Raw genomic sequence first — 21,916 nt, 5'->3', positions numbered from 1 at the left:
TCTGTTGTCCCCAGACCCCCCTCCAAAGAGACAGGACAAACAGGTACAAAGCACAGTGTTTACTGAAGGCACAAGTGGGGAGACTGGAGGGGAGCTGCTCTTCCAGCAGTGACCCCACTCTAACTTGAACCCAGCGCCTCCTCTTCTGGCCACCCCCGCCCTCACACCACTTGGTGGAGAGCTGTTAGCACCAAAGGGGGGTGCGGGGAGTGCCAGGCTGGAGGACGGGCTTGTTGCCATCAGAGTCCAGAAAGGCAGGCCTGGGCACCCCCTGGACCAGTCACTGCCTCCAAGAAGGAACGTCTGGACCCCTGGTTCCAACGAGTCCTCCTTCATCGGTGGGGGGACCAGGCTCAGAAGGTAAGAGCTCGTCTTACCTCCAGCACACCCTGTATCCTCCCTCACCCTCATGATTTCACCTCCGGGAGCCGGGCTGAAGGCCTATCTCTGCCCAGCCCCATCAAGAGGGCTGCCCCTGGGTGGGGGACTTCCAACCCCACGGACTGCCAAGGGCACTAAGCCCAAACAGGGGGCCGACAGGGCGGAGTGAGGCAGGGCAGGGGCTACTTCACACACAAGTACAGGCTGGAGGGTGGGAGGGAGGTGGCCCTGGCTCTCCCCCCCGCAGGCCCACCCCCGTGGCCCCGGTCACAGCACGTCGCCCTCCTCCATGCTGAAGCTGCTCCTGCGGCTGCTGGCTTTGGAGGCCGCGGGGGACATGGTGGAGAAGAGGGGGTCGGAGGCCAGCGGCAGCAGTGAGTCGTCCAGGAGCATGAGGTCCAGATCCTTCTTGGACAGGTTGGGGAACGGGGAGCCATGCTCTGGCCCCAGAGGTTCGGGGTAGCCCGGGGGCCCTTCGTTGCCCCCGCCCCCAAAGCTCAGGCTGTGGCTGAAGTCCAGGTGGTGGAATGGGGACGGTGGCTGGGCTGGCTGGGCTGGCGGGGGCAGCTGGGCCTGGGGGGGCAGAGCCGGCAGTGGCTCAGGGTCGGGGACCTCGGCCCCCAGCAGCAGGGCCTCCCCCGGACCCTCCTCGCTGGGTAGCTCCTGCTTCACCACCTGCTGGGCCAGCTCAGCCATGTTCATGCCCGAGGGTGAGGTGGTGGGGAGGCCGTGCACTCGAGCCTGCATCTCCAGCTCCTGCAGGTGCGGCAGACAGAGGCTGGAGGCGCACACCCGTGGGCACCCGTTGCCCGCCCCCCACCTCCACTGCAGCCCTTGCCCCTCCCTTTGTGGCACCCAAGACCACAAAATGTCTCAGCTGGGAGGAAGCACAGGGTAGCTCTAGAGTCTAGACCAGCGTTTTTTCAAACTACAAGTCGCAACTCATGAGTGGGTTGGGAAACCACTACAGTGAGCCTTAGACCAGCTTTCTATTTTTTTAATTGAAACAGACTTGCCTAGATTAGACTAGACGAGAAACTATCAGAATGCACTTCATCTATTAAGGATGAGGGTTCTTTCATGAAACTTTGGTTTTTCACTTTGAGTATGGCCGTGTGTGCTGGACTGTAATGTGAATTGTATTATCTACCATAAGAAATAGAAGAATTTTAAGCTGTAGTCCAGCTGCCCTTTGTATAGGTGACCAGCCTCAGGTCCAAAGAGAACAGAGGCCTTCAACACAGAGCCAGGATTGGCAGCTCTAGGTGGTAGGATGGACTCTCCCAAGCCTTTGTTCTTTCTCTTGTCCCCTGTGGTGATTCTTAGCATTACCCACCATAAAGTCCCAGCTCTCTGCCTCCCACAGGGGTAGGTTTGCCCTTTCCTGCCCCCTTGACGTTAGGTATAGGCATGTGCTTGCACTGATGGAGGAAATGTGAGCAGAAGGGACAAGTGTCACCCTAAGGGCGACACATGGCTTTAAGAGCCAGCTCTAGATGTGCCTGTCCGTCAGCTTGGGTCCCAGAATGAGGGTCTCACGGAACAGGCCCTCCAACTGACATCTGTTGCTTAAAGCTGCTGGGGATTGTTTGTTACCAAGCTATAACATCCTGACTGATACGTCCTCCCTCCTCATGGGCATCATCCCCATGTCTCCAACTTCAGAAGTATAAGCACTGCCCCTGGGGTCAGGACTCAGGCCAGGGGTCAGGAGTCAGAGCTACCCAAGAAGTCCAAGTTCAGGGGCCAGACCTGGATGCGGAGCCAGAGCTGCTTGTTGGTCATCTCCAGGCGCCGAGAGTGGTTCTCCAGCTCCCGGGACTTCTGCAGGTCCTTCTGCATCCTCCGGATGTAATCAACAGAGGCCTTGAGGATGGTGCCCTTGTTCCAGCGCACATCCCTGTAGGCCAGGTAGAATCAGAGGTGCATGCTCAGGGGAGGGGGCAAGTATTTGCCAGGAGTTTAGTGGGTGGAAGTAAAACCCTGTTCGGAGCTCATGTCGCCTCTCCCAACTTTGCCCCAAATCCCAGATCCAGCCAACCCCTACTTATGAAGGAGGCTGATCTCCATCTGCACAGAACGGCCTTCCCAGGTAACTGTGGTGCTACCACCCACGTCACTAATCCCAGGAACCAAGCAATTTGGAGCAGCCTCCTTCCCCAGGCCTCCCATTCCTGCCACCAAAACCCACACCCACAGTCACCCTTGACTCTCACTACTCCTGTCCCTGGACCACCTCTGCACCAGTCCTGTGGCCTTGCCAAACTTTCCCAGCATGACTCCTCCTTCAGGAAGTACCCCTGACCCCACCCTCACTTCTGGGACGTCTGCTCCTCTAGTCTTGAGCCTTCCTTATTTGGGGGAGGGAGGAATCTTCTTTCCCAAATAGATGATAAGCTCTTTGAGGCAGCAACCAAGGGATTCTCTTCCCATCCCTTCCCCCTGGCGACCAGCAGGTAATACCTGTGAGCTGCTGCCCTCCCTTCCCTTCCTCCAGGAAAGCCACTCACAAGTCGTTGGCCTTGGGGATCAGCATTCCCAGCTCCTTGATGCGGTCGTTGATGTTGAACCTCCGTCTCCTTTCAACTAAAAGTAACAAATTCCAGGAGGGGCCATTAGGGGGATGAGGACCCCACCTGGGACGAAGGGTCCAGCCCAAGCAGGGATGCCTTAGTCCTTCTGGGAAGGAATGGGTGACCAACCAAATGGGATTTCTACGGGGGTGAGGGGGTCGGGGGCAGGTCGGACACAGCTAAGGGGGTCAGGCTGTAGCGGGCGAAGCTGCCTGGGGAAGACTCTCTCTCTCTCCACTGCCCAGAACTCCTTCCCAGACTCCACGTCCTAAAGAAAACAATCTGATAAACTCATTCCCTCTGAAGTGCTGGGAATTTCATGAATATCCCCTCCCTGGAGCGCCTCTCCCACCCCTTCCTAGAAAGGGCTAACGGGAAGAGGGCTGTGCTGAACCCAGTCACACCAAAGCCAGGATTTTAAAGCCTTGGGTAGGGAATCCTTCCTAGAAGCTGTGCAGGTCAGAGAGTGGCTTTTGAGCCAGCCCAGGTGAGGGGAGGAAGAGGGGCTGGGGAAACTCACTGAGGTTGTGATTGTCTTTCTTCTGTCGCTCCTTGGCCAGGGCCCGGCTCTCAGCATCTGGAGAACAGGAGAGGAGAGAGGAGCTGGGAGGGGAAGGGCAGCGGCAGGACTCGGGAGCTGGGGCGCAGGGAAGCAGCGGGCTGGTACCTGTAAGCTCTCGCTTCTGGGTCAGGTCGGCTGGGCAGGAGCTGCTGGTGACGCCCACCAGGGAGGTGGTGACCTGGGGGTCTCCACTGTACACATTTAGGTGACTGCTGGACAGGGGCAGCTGCAGGGTGAGGTGGGGAAGGGTACCCGATGAGCAGCCCCCTGTCTTCGGGGGGCTCTCCCCAGGGCCCATCGTCCCACGATTCCCCGGGACACTGGGGGAGGCTGTGCTGGGGTCACCCAGGGCAGAGTCCAGAGCTGAATAAGAGGCAGCCCCTGCCCTCAAGGAGCAACCAGCCAGCGCTGGGAAGCAGCTGGAGAGAGAGGAGATAGTGGGTGAGAGGATTTCCCCCAGGGCCTTTGGAAGTCAAGGGGAGGGGCACCTAATCTATTCTGGAGTATCTGGAAGGTTTCCAGAGGGCGTGGTGAGGAAGGGCACTATGGGCTGGGGGATGGCTGAGCAGGGAAGCAGCCTGGACACAGCATGAGGTCACAAGCACCTCAAGCCAAAGGAGCGCAGTGGTGGTGGGGGAGTGGGGGGAGATCCTGCCGGACGCCGGAGGGCAGGTTCCACCTGCAGAGACCCTGGGACTTGGTGATGAGCAGCCATTGGGGGTTTAAACGGGCCCCACAGGGACAGGTTTGAGCTCTGGAAAGATCTTCCCAGTTCCTGCCACACATTCACGCAGAGCAAATCACAGGCCCAGAACCCTGCAGGGTACCTTGGCCCCCACTAAAGGGGCCAGACGCTGTGCCCTCCTCCCTGGCCTCCCAGCCCCCGATGCCCCTGCTGGCAGCAGGCTTCCGACCCACTGGCCCCTGCCAACTCCTGATGAGCCCCTGGGCACTGTCACCAGGCAGCGGGGATTGAGGACTGACTCCTTGACTTCCCTCAGCAGCAATGGGCTGGGGCCCAAGGGGGCAGCAGTGAGCAGCTAAGGTTCAGGGATCTCCAAAAAAAAGGGAAGGGGACGCCTGCAATTCCACCTGCTCAGTGTAAGTACCTGTCCCCCTTGTGCAGAGCTAGCCCCCAATTTCTTGCCTTATCTAATTTTCCCACCAGCCCGTGGGTAGAAGGCATCATCCCCAGGGGCTCAGAACACTTAAGGGACTTCCCAGAGTCACAGCCAAAGCCAGAATCGAGGCCTCTTGATTCCAAGCCTGACCCCTTCCCACCTGCCCTGTCACCTCTGCCCAGGAAGCCCAGAGAGCATTAACGCTGCCAGGAGGCTGCCAGAGGGAGGGAACCGAACCAGCCTGAAACCACTTGCCCCTCGGAGTGAGGGACACAGGCCTGTGCTTTCTGGGTCCTGGGCTTGGTAGAAGAGGGTGCCCCATATCTCAGAGAAACTCATCAGCTCCAGGCCTTCCTGGGGCCACACTGCTCCCCTCAGTACCAGTGCCTCCTGCCTCTCCTCCGACCCAGGAAGCCCTCCCCAGCCACCTCTCCCCCCAAGCCCCACCACGCACGCAGGCTAAGGCGCACTCTCTGGATTCACAGCTCTGCGGGACCCTGGGCCCTCGTCACATGATTTGATGGAGGTGACTCTCATCTCTGTAGGAGATATTCTAGTTCTCTCCAGGCTCACAGCCGCTGTAGGGCCACTGCCCCTCCCTCTGACACACCCACCCCGCCCTGGCCAGCAATACCGTATTGGGAATCTGAGTTTCGGGATTGATGAAGCCCAGGACATCGTCCAGACACATAATGTTGTCGATGACATCAAACTGAAAGGGAAAAAATAGTCCATATTGTGGGGTGCCTGCTCGGAGAAAGGCAGGGGAAAGGGGGCACTGGGACAGCCACTGACCTGAAGGGACCTTGGTGCCCACCTCACCCCATCTGCTCACCTGGGGGGAAGGAAACAGACCCAGAGAGAGGATGAGCTGTCCAGATCCCCCAGGCCCCAAGGCCTAGGCCAGGGCTCTTCCCAAGGAGCCAAGCTGGCCAGGCAGATGGCTTTATACACCTGCTGTCAGGACATGGCTTTGCAAGTGTGCTGGGCATTCCTGCATGAGCCTCCTGTTTCTCCCCAGCAGAGGTTTCCAAAGTAGGGGTGTTTCTCCTGGGAGACTGGGGCTCCCTGAGGGCGGGGCCGCATCTCCCCTCAGACCGGGGCTCCCCGAGGGCGGGGCCGTGTCTCCCCTCAGACGGGGGCTCCCCGAGGGCGAGGCCGTGTCTCCCCTCAGACCTGGGCTCCCTGAGGGCAGTATCTTGCCTCTGCCATTAGACTAGGAGTCCCAGGAGCACAGCATGTGGCCCCAGCTCTGCTGGTGGCAGGCACCGGCCAGCTCCTCACTCACCTCCCGCTCAGGGTTGGAGCCGATGTGCAGCATGGCCATGGGGCTGTTGGGAGCACTGTTGCCGGCTGAGGACGACAGCACGTGTCCGGCCCGCACGCCCGGGGAGGCGGTTGGCAGGGGCTTTGGGGAGCCCTGAGCAGGGCTGATGTGGGCAGCAAACTTGTTCCCGTAGGTCTCAGACAGGTACTCCCGCACCTTCTGGTCCCGGGACTGCTGCAGGTGGTAGGAGGTGGGGTTCTCCAGGTAGGACTGCACCTGGAGCGAGGAGGAGGTAAAGGGCTCAGGGCGGGGGCTCCAAGGACCGGGGCGAAGGGACAGGGCGGAGCAGGCCTTACCTTCAGCACCTCCCCAGGCACGGGTGGCGGAGACTGGAAGTGGACGGGGGTGTTGATGGCGGGGGTGGGCGGCGCCCCCAGCTGCTGCTGCTGCTGCTGCTGCTGCATGTAATGCACGACGGCCTGCTGCTGCATGCGCTCCCGCTGCTCCTCCTGCTGCGCCTGCTCGCGCATGAGCTGCATGCGGAGGCCGATGCGTGACGCCATGGTGGCCGCTGGCTCCCTGCGGACGGGAGGGGGCAGTGCTGTGAGGCACGGTCCCCTTCAACGTGCATGGGGTCTTGGGACTTCCCTGGTGGTCCGGTGGCTAGGACTCTGTGCTTCCGCTGCAGGGGGCCCGGGTTCCATCCCTGGTCAGGGAATTAAGATCCCCCAAGCCACGCCGTGCAGCCCAAAACAAACAAACAAACAAAAAACATAACCAAGTGCACGGGGTCTCGGGGAAGGGGCCGGGACAAGGGCAACCACATTTTACAGGAGAGGGGGAGGGATGTGCCCAAGGTCACCAAGCAAGTGGGTGACAGAGACTTAAACCCAAGTCTGCTGGTTCTTGGGCCAGAGATGGAGACACCCTCCAGGTCAGCCTCCCAGACTTGAAGTCAACCTTGACTCCTTTCTCTCTCTCATGCCACCTGGTGAGCCTCCAGAGCTGACCTCAAATACATCCTCCTCTGCCACCGCCTCACTGCCACCAGCGCGAGCCCAGCCTCTGCTCTGCCTTACCTGGCTTCCTGAAGGCGCCTCCTCACGTCACACTCCCTCCTGCTCCCTCCTGCCCCATGACATTCTACTCGCAACTCAGTAATTAGAGGGGTGCTGTTAAAACTAAGTTAGATCCTCTCCCTCCTTCGGCTCAGAACTCTCCATGGCTCCTGCTTCACTCAGTGTAAAAACCAAAGTCCTCACCATAAAAAGCCCTCTATGATCTGTCCCCACCTCATGATCCCTGTGACCCCATTATCTCTTACTCTCCTCCTTGTTCCATCTGCTCCAGCCACACCCAATCCCTCAGACATACCAGGCATGTTTCCTACCTCAGGGCCTTTGCACCTGCGCTTCCCTCCGCCTGAGGTGCCCATCCCCCAGACACCACCATGGCTCATTCCTTCACCTCCACCACTCAAGTGGGTCACCTCCTTACAGAGACCTTCCATGACTACCCTATTTAAAACTGCAAACCCCCCACCAGCCCGCCCCCCACTTTATGCTCCTTCCCTGTTTTGTTTCTCCACGTCACTTACCACCATCTTAAATGTTACACATTTTTGCTTAGTTATTTCAATTCATTCTCTATCTCTTTGTCAATAGGAATGCAAACTCCCCTGAGGGCAGGCATTTTGTCTGTCTTGCTCACTGCTGCGCCTCAGGCTTCTATGAACGTGTGCAGGGAATGGTTACTATTTATGAAGCAGCATTGGCCATACAGCAGCGAGCCAGCTGCAGTCCCTGAGCTCCTGGCATCTACAGGCCAGTAAATGAGAAAGGCAAGTCCTCAGGCCACTGTAACCCTGCGCAGGGAGGGCCACTCAGGGCACCTGGTCCTCCCAGGGCCCAGGGAGAGCTTTCCACCACCCAGCACATCAGCCCTGATCTTTGAAGGGTCTCAGGAGGACAGGGGACTAAGGCCTGTTTGGGAAGGGGGCAGGACAGGACAGAATGAGTGTTGCAGCTGGTCGCACTCTGTCCCTAGCTCACTGAGTGACCCTGGGCACATCCCTCCCCCTCTCTGAGCCTCCATCTCCCCATCCACAAGATGAAAACGTTGGACTGGGTGATTTCTAAGGTCCTTCCCAGCTGGGATGGGCTGAGGCTCTCTGAGAGGTGCAGGGGCCCTGGGGGTGCCCAGATGCCATAAGGTCCTGACAGGGGCTGCAGGGTCCCCTCTCAGCGATATTGCAAGAGGCAGTACAACTTTGTAGTTGAGCAAGTGCTACAAACAGGGCTTGAATCTCAGTTCTGCCACTTCTTTGCTGTGTGACCTTGGGCAAGTCACTTAACTTCTCTGAGCCTCAGTTACCTGACCTGTAAAGAGTTTCAGAAGATTGGTGAGAGCGTTAAATGAAAATAATGTGTCTTCAACAGTGTGCAGCACTTGGTAGGCTAAGCGGGTGAGCGATGGATCAGCACAAGACTGGAGGGTCAGCCACAGCGTAGACCAGACGCCAGAGCTGTGCCCAAGGTCCTAAGGATGAGACCAGACCTCTGGGGGTGGCAAAGGAAAGCAGCACAGGCTGACATGTTCTGTCTAATGCCAGACATCAGACTAAGTCAGCATTAGCGGAAGGTACTGGCATATATTCAGTGAAAATCACCGGATCATGGAAATAATAGTAATTTGCATCTATCTGAGCATTTACTGTGTGCTGGGCACTGTTCCAAGCACTTTAACCTCAAACAGCCCCATCTGGTAGCTTTGGTTATTATTCTCCTTCTACAGATAAGGAGAAACAGAAGCACAGGGAGGTTAGGTCTCGGGCAGCGGGGACAGTGCTGGGACCCAATCCCACATTCTGGCTCCCCGGCTCATGGTGGGTGAGGGTGAAGGGTCTTCACACCATCATGTCTCCATTTAGAGCTGGGAAGGCGTTTGTCCCAGGTTGCACATCTGGTTGACCCAGGGCCGCCCAAGCCACCTGACCCTCGAGCCAGGGCTGCTCCTAGTCACCCTGCAAAGTGGAGCAGCGCTACCCAGCTGGAGGGCTGAGTACCCAGCGGCCCTAACCTTACCTCCCTTCCTCCCTTCTCTGTCCCTGTAGGCCAGGAATTTGTGACGAGGCTGCCTCAGCCCCAGGGGTCTCTCCGCCCAGCTCCCTATGGACAGTTCCCAAGGAGAAAGGAGCAGACACACCCTTTCCCCCCCTCCTCTGTCCTGTAGCAGGGACACATCTGCAGACTCCATCTCTGTCCTGTGCTCCTACAGAGGGGTAGCCTGTCTTTGCCTGCACTGCAGCCCTGCAGACCTCACAGGCTCTGACCCCAGCCCAGCTCACTCCCCTCGCAGCTGCACCCCCTGCCCGCTCACAAATGCAGCGAGCCCCTCCCCCTCAGGAACAATCTAACTTCAGTTGGCCCATGGGGGCAGGGGTGGGGTGAGGGTGCAGACACCGAGCCTGGCAGTGCCAGCCGTCACGGGGAGGACTGAGGGAGAACGAGCCCCTTGTTTCTCTCACAAAGGGCTGGGCGCCCATCCTGTGCTGGGTGAGAACATGGGCTCAGCCTGCTCAGCCTCTCACTGCCTGCGCCAGCCTCAGTTTGCTCACTTGTAAAATGGACGCAGGAATCCCTGCCCCACCACCCAGCCGGGGTCTGTGAGAGCCTCCTGGGGGAGGATATTGAATTATGAACCTCAGCTGTCTGTGTATCAAAGAGTGTCAGAAGCCTTAGCCTGTCCCCGGTCCTCTGACAGAAGGGGACTCTCCCACCCCCAATCCTGTTGTCAAAGTTTTCACCCCCCTCGCAGAGCTGCTGCTACCCGCAGAGTCCCAGCCCCCTGCCCTGGCTCCCAGCCTGGGTTGATCTAAGCGTGGCCAGGTGGGATGCGTGTGGGGTTAAGGGCGGGAGTTGAGGGGTGAGGGGATCCAAGGGCGATGGGGTGGTCCAAGAGAGACCCTGGGGGTGCTAACACCCCCCCAACCCCCAAGCACACCTGCTCACTCAAAGCCTAAGGGCCACTCGCAGCCTCCCCCGGTGCCCAGTCTGGTCAGGAAGGGCTGAGAGGAGGAACACGGGAGATCTAAAATGCCCCAGACCCTCCCCACTGTCTGACGTCAGACCCACCAGGCCTGGAAAGGGTCCACCGTGCATGTACTCGGTAACACCGGGAACTCGAGTGCCCACTACGATGCAGACCCTGGGGCTAGGGTGTTTCCCTGAAGAAACTTCGCCCCTGTCCCCTCCTCCTGAGGGGACCAGGGGGTCTGATGCTCCAGAGAATTCCTGCCCCTGCCCAGTAGCATGGAAAACATAGCAGGGGCTTAAGTTGCAGCTGAGGCCATGAGAGCTGCCCCCATCTGCACCCTCAGAGTCCACAGGTCGCCTCTGCTGAGGCGCCCCCAGAACCTCCCACCTGCCTCTACCTTCCCTAAGCTGTGTCGGGGTTCTAGTTTAGTTGTGACCAAAATGGACTTCACAGTCGACAGAGGTGGCCGAAGTGCCTGCTCTGCCCATACTGGCTGGGTGACTCTGGGAAAGCCGCTTAACCTCTCTGTGCCTTGGTTTCCTCCCCAGTAAAATGGAGCCAGTAATGGCACCTGCCTCTTGGGGTCGTTGTGAGGATTCAAGGAGACGCAGTGAGTGTGCAGAACGCACCTAACAGAACAGCCCTTAGGCGTTGATAACGGGCGGCTCCCGGCTCCCCTCCGAAGCTGTGCCCTCCTCTGGTCAGGGGCCTGAGGTGGTTTCACACCAGCCTCCCTCGTCAGTCATTTACGCCTTAGTATGAACAGGCTGGTCAGAACCTTTTCCAAGGGAAGATGTGGACAGAGGGAGGGGAAAGATGGGGAGAAATCAGTGGACTCCATGAGGAGACGCAAGGAGAAAGAGGGTCCCAGAACAGAAAGGTCTCAGATATAGGAAAGAAGATCTCAGAGATACAGCACTGAGTGGACAAATCAAACTGCAGAATAAAATGTACAGCCGGAGCCCACTTAGGCAGGAAATGAGTAAAAGTGTAGAAAAGACTAGAAGAATCGAGATGCTCTGAATCCGTGCCATGGGTCAGGGCTGGGCTAGGTGCTTTTCAACTATTACCTCATCTGTTCCTCACAACCCCAGGCAGTGACTACTATTATTGCCTTCAATTTTCAGGGAGAAACTGAGGCACAGAGAGGTGAAGTCACTGGCCCTAAGTTACACAGCTGATAAGTGGCAGGAGGGCAGTTTGAACCAGGCAGCCTGGTTCACAGCCCCACGTTTTATCCACTCATCCGGGCACCCCCAACACCCAAACTGTTCACTGTGCTACCTCTGGGGAGAGGCAGTAGAGTGGGGAGGGGGAAAGAGCGGTTTGTATAGTTTCTCATTCCTCTTTCGAAGACTTAGCTCCTAGGATGTGAAGATGCGTTACTTGTGTGATTCTTTTAAAACAAGGGAAGAGGAAGTAGGGCAGCTTCTAGGGGTTTGTGAGGGGCCCAACCTGCTTCCAATCATGTCCGAAGTTGGGTCCCCCCAGCTCCACCTGGAGTCTGGCCCGAGCCCTGCCCTGCTCAGCGCGATGGTTGTGAGGCCCCTGAGGACCCCCGGTGAGGATACCGAGTGGCCTCTGGAGGCACAGGCCAGCGTCGAAGCCACATGCCAGCTGGAGCTGGAGGGCCAGGACCCAGGGCCTAACTCAGTTTCCACTACAGCCCTGACACAAGCCTTCGGAGGGGACATGATTTTCATGGAGGGCCCCCCAAAAAGCCCTGAGCCGAGGCACCTCCCTTCAATTAATTGTGGGGCCTGAACTGCCCTGGGGATTTTTCTGCCTTCCAGATGATTCTTTAAAAATACGAGCAGAGGGCTTCCCTGGTGGCGCAGTGGTTGAGAGTCCGCCTGCCGATGCAGGGGATACGGGTTCGTGCCCCGGTCCGGGAAGATCCCACATGCCACGGAGCGGCTGGGCCCGTGAGCCATGGCCACTGAGCCTGCGCGTCCGGAGCCTGTGCTCCGCAACGGGAGAGGCCACAACAGTGAGAGGCCCGCATACCACAAAAAAAAAAAAAAAAAAAAAATACGAGCAGGAAGCAGAAAATACATAGCCGCCGCCATGAGCCAGCAACTCCCTTCCTAAGTATCTGCCCAGCAGAAAAGCATCCGTGTGGGCACCAGAGGACACAGACCGGAAAGTTCACAGCAGCGCTACACATAGTGGCCAAAACCGGACACCACCCAAACGTCCATCAGCAGGAAGATGGATAAAGAAGTTGTGGTACCTCCATGCCCTGGAACGCTGCTCAGTGATGGAAGTGAACCAACTACTGCTACACACAACTCAGATGACTCCTGCAGACATAACAGCAAACAAAAGAAGGCAAACACGCACACAGCACGATCGATGTACAGACGGTTCAAAAACGGGGGAAACGAATCTTGCGTGTTAGAAGTTAGGATCCTGGTTACTCTTGCAGGGGGAGTGACAGGGAGGTGGCACAGGACAGCCTGGGGTGGGTGTGGGGACTAGGAATGTTCTGTAATATGATGCCAGGGTTGGTGACACGGGAGTGTCCAGTTTATGAAAATACATCCAGATGCTCACTCAATAGTTTGTACACTTTCCTGTAGGTGTGTCCTACTTTCACTAAAATTTTACGTAAGAATGAGGGCAGACCTTAAAGAATGTAAAAGTTGAATGAATTACCCTCTCCCCTCCCCCACCCAAGTGTGGCTACGACTTTAAAATGCCTTTGGTACCAGGCAGCTTCAATGCAACTGCCGGAATGTAGCTTGGGACATCCTCTTTGGAAGAGCAGTTTGGCAATATGTATCAAAGCCTGAAAAAATATCCACTAGCCTGAGGAAGAAATCTCAAATGCAGAAAAGGCTTTTATGCATAAAGATGCCCATCACACTATATAGCGAAAAATAAAAAATAATCTCAATGTCCAGCAATAGGACGGTTAAATTATGTTGTGTTCAGGAATTCCCTGACCATCCGGTGGTTAGGACTCTGCGCTCCCATTGCTGAGGGCCCAGGTTCAATTCCTGGTTGGGGAACTAAGATCCTGCAAGCCACGCAGTCAAAAAACAAAAAACATTATGTTGTGTTCCTCCTCATCAAATGTTGTATTTACAATAAGTAACACAGGGATATGGCAAGTGACAAAAAGTAGGATGCAAAATTGTATATAAAATCTGATCATCATGTACAAATACGTGTAGAAAAACCTCTTGGGAGGAAATATACTAAAATATTGCTGACTTCTTTGGATGATGTAATCATGAGTGATTTTTTTTCTTTTTTGTTTTTTTTTTGTTTTTGCAGTATGCGGGCCTCTCACTGTTGTGGCCTCTCCCGTTGCGGAGCACAGGCTCCGGAGCGCAGGCTCAGCGGCCATGGCTCACGGGCGCAGCCGCTCCGCGGCACGTGGGATCTTCCCGGACCGGGGCACGAATCCGTGTCCCCTGCATCGGCAGGCGGACTCTCAACCACTGCGCCACCAGGGAAGCCCGATTTTTTTTCTTTTTACCTGTGGAATATTCTTCTCTTTCTATAATGAAAATGTATATCTTTCTTTTTTTTAATTAATTAATTTATTTGTTTGGCTGTGTCGGGTCTTAGTTGCGGCGTGTGGGCTTCTCTCTAGCTGTGGCGTGCGGGCTGTAGAGCACGCAGGCTTAGTTTCCCCGAGGCATGTGGGATCTTAGTTCCCCGACCAGGGATCAAACCCACGTCCCCTGCATTGGAAGGCAGATTCTTGACCACTGGACCACCAGGGAAGTCCCTGTATATCTTTCTAATGAGGAAAAATATTTTATACTAATGCTTACGGAGTACTTACTATGCGCCAGGTATGGTTCAAAGCACCTTATTTAATTATCACAATCACTTCATGACATGAGTACCAGTACTGTCCCCCTCACACACACAGATGAGGAAACAGGCACAAAGAGGTTGTCACTTGCCAAAGGTCACAGAGTTAATAAGTGGCGAGGCTGGATGCTGGCAGTCTGGCTCCACCACCCTAGTCCTGGGACTTAAGAGTTTGGCCTTGGTCCTGCACTTGGGACAAGGTAGCCACATTTTATTTTAGGGATTTCCACTGAAGATGCGCCTCTCCCCCCGCCCCCCACCAATCAAAGTGTTTCAGCAGCTGATCTCTTTCATTCCAGCTCAGGGGTCCAGAGGGTGCCCAGGATGAGGGAATGGTCTGGAATCCCCAAACACAAGCAGAAAAAATTCTGCCCTCCCTCAAAGGGCAGAGATGATTTCCTGTATTCCCAGAAAAAAACATATGTCTGGCGGCTGAAACAACAAAGTGTGGAAGCTCAGAGGCCGGGATGCTTGGTTAAGCCATTTATCACATTCTGCACCTCTGTGGTAGGAAGAAGTTTCCTTCTGACCCAGTCTGTTACAAACTACCAGTTGTGTGGGAGCTGCCCAGTCGCGGCCGAGGGGAAATCAAACCAACCACTAAAGGAAGGCCTCCTGAACAGGTGCCGAGGCCCCCGGAAGCAGGGCGAAGGACCCCGAGACCTCCTGGGTGACCTTCCAGCCTTGGGAAGGGAAGAGAGGGGAAGATTCCAGGTCTGGGGTTTGTTTTATCTGCTCTGAGCCCCCTCTGGCCGAGGATGTGGCAAAGGAAGGCCTGATGAACTAGGAAACGGAACGAGAATGTCCACGCAACGCCCGCAACGCCCTCGCCTTAGGACAGGGCCGTTCCAAATTACCAAGGCAGTCACGGGTCCCTGCAGGGCCTGGCGGGCATCAGTCGGGCCAAACCCAAAGAGAGCTAAGGGTAGGGAGGTGTCATGAGATCCCCAGGAGCCAGCATGCCTTCCCACAAGACGCTATGGGAACTTGGCATCAGAAGGCTTGGGGATGAATCCCAGACTTGGGCCTGACTCAGTGTCTGAGCCTAGCCTCAGCCTTTCCAACACTCAAGTGGGGCTTACCAGTGGGGGAACCTCTCCCAGAGAGCTGCTGTGATCTAAGTTGGGATGCTGGGTGATTTCACCTCTGCAAGGGTGAAATCACGGGCAGAAGGGTGATACCATTCGGTCACTGGTTACTCTCGTTTCATCCATGCCCACCGGGGGCATCCCTGGGTGAGTCTCCTCTTTCTATTCTTAAATTTCTTTTGAGAAAAGGGTCCCATCCATTCCCCCATCCATTGACACACACACACACGCACACACACCCCATAACAAGGCCCCAGGTGGGGGGACAGCACTGCCTAGTGATCACCAGCTTCTGTCTCTCCTTACAGACTGGCCAGAAGCAGAAAGGCCTTGGCCAGCTTTTCCCAATACCAGGCACCCTCTTTGTTTCCTCTCGAAAAGCCTTGGGTTTTAAAAGATTTTCTTTTCTAAAGCTTGTATATTATACATAATTCACTGCGGTGCTATGGGAGAGGCAGGTGGGGAACAGTGAGACCCACCTCTCTAAGTTCTAAAGAGAACGCTTAGCACAGGGCTCAGCGCTGCAGACACTTAGTCATGTGGGTCCTTATTATCTTAGCTGATCCGTGGTTCCTTAGGGGTCATGAAAGGCAACAGTGGGCTCTCCGGATGCTTCCAACATTGAAAAAAAGCAACTGGAATTCACACTTGCCCCGGGTAAGTGTGCACCACAGGACGCTGCAGAAGGCCCGGGGGTGGGGGGAGTACAGGCAGGGGCTTGTTTCAGACAAGCCTGAACACAGGCAGGAGGTGGGGAGGAGGGAGAGGAAGGAGAGGGGAGACGAAGGGCAGCCACAGGAGCTCCCGGCCTGCTGAGTGGCCTCCAGGGCCCAGAGCTCAGGCCCATCAGCCTGAGGACCCAGCTCACATCCCACAGGAAAGGGTGGGAGCCGGCACCTCCTGGCTGGCCTGGGGCGAGGCAAGGCAATTGTGCGGCAAGGCGGGTAGCTTCAAAGGCAATCCCAGATCAGAGAGGTGCCTGTCTTGTCCCATAGGGATCAGCTGGACCCTGGCATGAGGCCTATCCCCGGAGGGCTGCCACTGGGCTTTGAAGGATCGGGGGCCAGGGGGACATGTGGCTGAGGGAAGCACGGAGGGAGAAACCAGAAAGGTCCTGGGAGATGTCCACCCTGGGATACGCAGAGACTCAGCCCAGCCACACATGCAGACCCTCTGCTGTCTGTCTGTTTCTGTCTCTCACACACAGATACACACGTTGCAGAATCCCTCGCCCTGCCGCTCAGTGGGCAGCCACCTGTCTCCTGGGTTAGAGTAGGGCAAGGGGGCTGAAACCCCCTTCTTCCCCTTCTCCCCTGCACCCCCAGTCCTGGACACCCCATCCCCTTGAACAGCCTGCCTGTGGCCACACTGCTTTGTTCTCCAGTTGTTTCCTAATCACCTCCAGTCTCCCCAGCTACAAGGAAGCTCCAGAGAAATCAGCTTTCTTCTTTAGAACCTCCACCCGATCCTAGCCGGCAGACTTCCCAGAACAAGGCTCAGGGCCCTGGGAGGCTGCTCATCCAACCCCCGTCACGTGCTCAATTACCACCTGTTCACGCATTCAGCAGACACTCCAAGGCCCCACGATGGACCAGGCACTGCACTCAGCACATGACCTCTATCAGATCTCACCAGTTCCCCACAGACACTTCACGGGACAAACAGAACCTCTGCAGATGAGAAAACCAAGACTCAGAAAGGTTAAGGGCCCTGTGCAAGGCCACACTGCAAGAGCGTAGTGAAGTGTTCCAGGCCAGCCCAGGTCTCCCTCAGGTGTGCGACCACCACCAGCTCCAGTCCCATGAGGTAACCAGGGGTCCACAGGGAAGATCCCCGTAGATAGATGGATTATTGTTCCCGTAAACTCCCAGCCCTGCCTCACCCCCTCACCCCGCGTTGCCCTCAGTGAACCCTCCAGAGGGTCCCAGAGAGGCCTGCACACCCCTCGGCCCTCCTGGATGCCCAGAACACAGGCCAGGCCCCGCCCACCTGCAGGCTCTCCTCTTGCCGAACAGCCAAGACAATCCAGGCCCAGGGCTCAGGAGCCCACATATCTGGACCTCACTGAGGCGGTAACGTGGCCACACGAGGGCCTCAGGGGGAAATTATATCAAACTGGCTGGACAGAAATGCGATTACATGGACCAGAGATCTGGCACTGGACGGCAGCAGAGCTGGACGTGCAGAGGGAGGGGCAGGGTGGGGAGTACAGCCACAGATGGCACCCCAGACAGGAAAGGGGCCTGGAGAGCAAGGGGAGGATTTCCAGACGGGTCTCCGAGGGCTTCAGGCCCCATGTGACCTCCCCCGCCCACCCCAGCCCACCTGATCCCATCCCCCTGCTGAGGGAAGCTCAGCTAAGTTTCGGTGGATGCTAGGTCCACCCATAAGGTCACCGATACCCCCACCAGGGAAGATGAGTCCCAAGGCTCCGCCTGATTGGTCACCGTGTACCATCATGGATCTGGGGCCCGGGAGTTCGGACCCTCTGGAATGAGTCTGTTCCGAAAGGGCAGAGTGGGATCGAAAAACCGCGTCTGGCTATATCACGACCCAGCTGTGTGACCTCAGACACGTCCTGCCCCCTCTCCCAGTTGGACCCCTGGTTGATCACGTGAGGAGGCTGGAAGGGCTGTGGTGGCCCCCTTCCTGCTCTGTCCAGGAAGGTGCAGGGTTTGGGCAGCATGGATGGGTCTGGGGCCGGGTGGCCGGGGAGCCAGCCTACAGGCCCGTGACAGGGAGAGCCGGGCGCTGCTTTCCAACACTCAGGAGCTCCCTCTCCAGAGCTGTGGCAGCATTGGAGACCCAGTTTTCGATCGTCCATCTCCTCAGAAGAGGAGGATGCAGCCCAGGGGCAGCGAGGAGCGGGCAGCCGGCACACGGAGAGGCTTCTGGCTTCCAAACCTGAGCTGCCCCAGGCCGGGCGCCTGGCTCCTAACCCCCGCCCTTGGGGGCTTCCTCTGCTTCCTCCCTGCTGCGAAGGCCTCTCCAATCTCTGCTTGTCCACTGCAATGAACTCCTACTGCTTGGCTTCCTTTTTAAGAATTTAATCTGCCTCTGAGGACTTCAAAAACAACCTCTTTAAAACTGAAGTATCCAGGCTTTGCCTAATAAAAGAAGGCTTTGGAAGACTGCAGGGGAGAAAGAAGGAAGAAAAACACCTAGGAGCCCTGACAACTGCGTTACATTCGCAGAAGGTGGCCTATGGTCTCCGGGAACAAACCAGCAGGCGTTTGTTACTACTGGCACTGAGCGATTCCTATGCACCAGGCGCGGTTCTGAGTTGATACATGTTACTGATGTAATCCTCCGAGCACATACTACTGGGGAAGTAGTAGTATATCCCCCACTTCACAAGGGGACAACTGGGGCAGAGAGGCTGACAACTTGCCCAAGGTTGCACGTTGGTAGGCAGTGGAGCTGGGGAGCCTGGTCTGCGTACACAACCTCCGCAGACACAGGTGAGTGCACAGGGGCACGGCAGCAGGCTGGGTGCCCAGGCGGGGAGTCAGTCCAGAAAGGGCCTGAGGAGGCAGGTAGGGAGTCGTAAGCCCATCAGCGGAGGGGCCCGGGGCTAGGCAGGTGGGGCTGGATGTTCCCTGCAGCTGCGGTCCCACCCCTCACCCACCCCCCCGGCTGCATCTCAGCCTTCTGAGTCCGCTCCCCGGAAGATGGCTGGGTTTAGTGGAATGCTCATGTGCTCTGGACCTGACAGACCAGAGTTCAAGTCTGGTTTTGCCACTTTCCAGCTGTGTGACCTGGGACAGGTACTCAACCTCTCAGAGCCTCAGTTTCCCCATCTGTAAAACAGGATGGCAGTAATGCCACCTCCTTCAGAATAGGTGAGGGGATCAAAGGAGCTGAAGTGCACCTAGCGGGTGGCCCCTGAGGGTTAGTTCCCTGGCCGGATGAGCAGAGTCCATCCGGATGGAGTTTGGATGGAAGAGGGCCATTTAAGCCTTCACCACTCAAAGCAAGAGCCACAGGCATCACATCCCCGAGAGCTGGTTAGAAATGCAGACGCTCAGGCCCCAGCCGAGACCTACTGAGTCCGAATCTGCACTTTAACGTGGGCTCCTAGGACATCTGTGGGCACGTTAAAGTCACTTGACTTGCTGCCTCCTGGGGGCTCGATCACGGGCTGGCTCCAGGTGTGACAGGTGGGCGGGGAGAGCTGGGAGGTGGAGAGAGATCCTTGAAGGGACAGGCACAGGCCTTCTGAGCAGCACAGTGAACCTGAGCAGACAACCCAAACTCTCAGGCAGGCCTAGGAGCCAAGGTGGAGGCGGGAATGCAGGGCCCCAGGCCATCTCTGGACTCGGGCTTACTCGGTGCTGGGGCTCTGGCTCGGGCAGGAGGGGCAACAGTCTGCAGGAACTGACTGGAAGCTGATATGGTTCCCAGTGGGAAAGCAACCCAGACAGGCCGTGTGAGACACACCTACTCACACACGCTCAAGCATCTCCTACACACACACACACCACCCCAGGGCTCAGCTGCCCAGAGAACAGCTCCAGCAGAGAGCAGACAACCTCGAGGACAGGCTGTGTCTGCACGCTGTGCGTGAGGCGTGGGAGACTCTGGGGCCCTGCAGCGGGCCTGGGAGACCACTCTTCCCCCAACACTGCTCTGCCCCTCCCCACCCCGCCTAAGCCCCAAACCCAGCTGAGTGACAAGAAACCCAAGTCCTGCTCACCTGAGCTTAAGAGGGACCCACATTCTAATTGGTCACCTGCAACATGCCTGCTGACAGTCCCCCGCCCCAGTGCATGAAACCCACCACCCCAGGTTGCTGGGGGGTAAATAGCCGGGTGGAGCGCTGACCTCAGGGCCCCCCCGAGAGGCGGCAACACACTGCGGATAGAGGCCGCACCCATCTCCCACGCACACAATCACGCGAGCATAGCAAAGCCCACCCTCTCCCTGACCACACAGCTTCAGGAGTGGCAGGGACCCCCATCCCCCCGGCCCACGGGTGGGTAACACTCTCACCTATACACCCTCATCTTCAGCTCAGAAACACACACCCACTGACCTCTGTCACCTCCGCGGGCTGGACGGCCAGGGGCCCCCAGGCTCACACGGGCTCCAAAGAAATCCTAAAATGTGGGGCCTCAAGCAGGCCTAGATGCCCAAGAAAGAACGATTGACTAGGGGGTCAGTGGGGGCTGCTGCAGGGTGCGTGATGTCACGGGTTCTGGAAAGGCCCTTGGCCCCAAAATACCTCCCCTCCGGGTCTGGAAATCCCTCCCAAACCTGTAAGAGTCACTGCCGGGAGAGGCTCCCACCTGAAGCCCTTGTCAGCTCACAGCCCTGGGAGAGGCAGCTGACAGCTGGCCTGAGAGCAGCGGAGGAGGGGCAGCCACCGACCATCCTTCACCCGGTGTGCTAGCTCCCACCAGGAGGGGGCACCCTGCCCTCCCAACACCCCAGAAGGCCGGTTCCAGAGAAGCCAGCAAATCTTGGCCAGGCAGGAGGGGTCCAGCAAGCAGAGGAGCTTTAAGCAACACACCCACCCCCCGACATATGTGCCAGGGGACATCAAGTCTCGCCCCAACAGTCCCCTCGAGGAAGGCAAAGAGCTGGTGACAAGGAGGTGGGGGGAGCCCTGAGTGATGAGCGCTGGGGGACAGAAGGGGGAATTAACCAGGTTCCAAAATAGCACTGCTGGTTCTGCCTCACTTCACCCTGCGCAATGTCTGCCAGCTTCTGCTTTCGGTCTGACTCATGCCCGGTGGGGGCAGGACGGGGCAGCCGGAGCAGGCAGGGGCCACTGGACAATCACAGACTGACTCCCCTTGCTACCCGCACCCACCCGGTGGCTGGGCCTCCTCCCCAGCCCCAGCCCGGTGTGAGCTGGGCTTCTGGGAATGGTCCGTTGGGGCACAAAATCCAGGGGTCCCTTGCCTGGGTCCTTGCCTAGCCCTCGCTCAGCCCAGGACTTCCCCAGTGGCAGCCGCCCCAGACCCAGAACTCAGCTTCTCGGTTGCCCTGCCCGGGTACCCGGCTGACACCTCTACCCCATCTCCCTCTGGAAGTCAGAGGAGACCTCTCCCCCCAACAAAAGAAATGACCTTGTACAGCAATGTCCCCCCACCCCAGGCACCTGGAGTGAGGGAGCCGCCTCCACCTGCCCCATCCAGCCCCCCCAACACACACAGGTATGAGATGAACCCTACGGTGGTCTCACTCTCAAAACACACACAGCGGCCCACCCACCCCTTTTGCTGTCCTGAAACGCCACAAGAAGCGCTTGCCCTTTGCCGGGCAGGGAGAGGAACCCAGTGCCCTGGCTTTTGTGGGTGTTGGGTGGGGGAGGAGCATCAGTCACTCTGCTCTCCCCACTCACCGTCTCCCCCAACCTGTGTCCTTCTGTCTCCCCAGCTTCCCCCATGGGGGTAAGACTCGGGCAGCCGAGCTGCAGCTGCAACTTCTCCTCCTCCCCCGATCAAAGATGCTTAAGTTCCGTCCTGAGACAAAGCGAAAGCCTCACCCCTCACCGTAAGCGCCCCCTTTCTGACCTCGCGCGAATGTCTCCGATGTCCTCCCAGCCCTCACACCGACACGCCTGCCCCGAATAAGTACAGCCATCTTTCTATCCAAGTGGGGCAGGTACACGATTGACGTTTGCTCTGCCAGCGCTGGCCCTGCCCACGGGGTGGGAAATAGATGCCACGGGTAAGTAGGAGGAGAATGTCAGAGGGAATGAGCTTGGCCAGCCCAGGTCAACACACTCCTGCCCCCGCCGCCCTGGCACACGCGCCCTGACCAAACCTGGTTTGGAAGCGAAAACATCAAGGGGAAAGTCTGTGGGTGGCGGCTGGAGAGATGAGTCAAAGGGACTGGGACTTGGCAGTCCTGCCTGTGGCCCAATACGGAGTTTGGAGCATGTGTTGTGTGTGCTCCCGCCAGGCCCGGCACCTGCCCCAGCCCTGTTGCCTGCCCTCCCCTGCCCCTACAGCAGGCGGCCTTACCTACACACCACCTCCCTTTCTTAACTCTGCCCCCTCCCGGGGCCCTACAAGGCAGGAGAAAGTAGTGGGAGTGCAGTCTGAGGG

The 21,916-nt window shown here is 57.5% G+C and overlaps 1 protein-coding gene across 3 annotated transcripts; it reads right to left on the bottom strand.

The window, feature by feature from the left end:
• Nucleotides 1-44: 44 nt before the first annotated feature.
• TFEB (transcription factor EB) lies at nucleotides 45-21,524 on the bottom strand. 3 transcript variants are annotated; one of them, XM_067753000.1, is made up of 9 exons: nucleotides 21,380-21,524; nucleotides 6,261-6,483; nucleotides 5,926-6,180; nucleotides 5,272-5,349; nucleotides 3,622-3,742; nucleotides 3,475-3,531; nucleotides 2,892-2,967; nucleotides 2,134-2,281; nucleotides 45-1,137 (listed from the first exon to the last, which is right to left on the bottom strand). In XM_067753000.1, the coding sequence occupies exons 2-9, from the start codon at nucleotides 6,465-6,467 to the stop codon at nucleotides 649-651; spliced, it is 1,431 nt and encodes a 476-aa protein (XP_067609101.1). In that variant the 5' UTR covers nucleotides 6,468-6,483; nucleotides 21,380-21,524; the 3' UTR covers nucleotides 45-648. The 3 variants fall into 3 exon arrangements, with proteins under 3 accessions (XP_067609101.1, XP_067609102.1, XP_067609104.1); XM_067753001.1 differs by having other exon boundaries at nucleotides 21,359-21,470; XM_067753003.1 differs by lacking the exon at nucleotides 21,380-21,524 and adding an exon at nucleotides 21,208-21,346.
• Nucleotides 21,525-21,916: the final 392 nt, after the last annotated feature.

This window comes from Pseudorca crassidens, chromosome 10, assembly GCF_039906515.1.
Source record: "Pseudorca crassidens isolate mPseCra1 chromosome 10, mPseCra1.hap1, whole genome shotgun sequence".
In the NCBI taxonomy this organism is placed as follows: Eukaryota; Metazoa; Chordata; class Mammalia; order Artiodactyla; family Delphinidae; genus Pseudorca; species Pseudorca crassidens.
The sequence above is the reverse complement of the archived record's forward strand: the minus strand, read 5'-3'. Positions and strand labels throughout refer to the sequence as shown.

Excerpts from the sequence above, each read along its gene's own strand:
- TFEB (XM_067753000.1), bottom strand. The coding sequence starts at position 6,467 with ATGGCGTCACGCATCGGCCTCCGCATGCAGCTCATGCGCGAGCAGGCG. Across the intron at positions 6,181-6,260 it reads TGCCTGGGGAGGTGCTGAAG|GTGCAGTCCTACCTGGAGAA; the intron begins GTAAGGCCTGCT and ends TCCTCGCTCCAG. Across the intron at positions 3,532-3,621 it reads CCAGAAGCGAGAGCTTACAG|ATGCTGAGAGCCGGGCCCTG; the intron begins GTACCAGCCCGC and ends CCTGTTCTCCAG.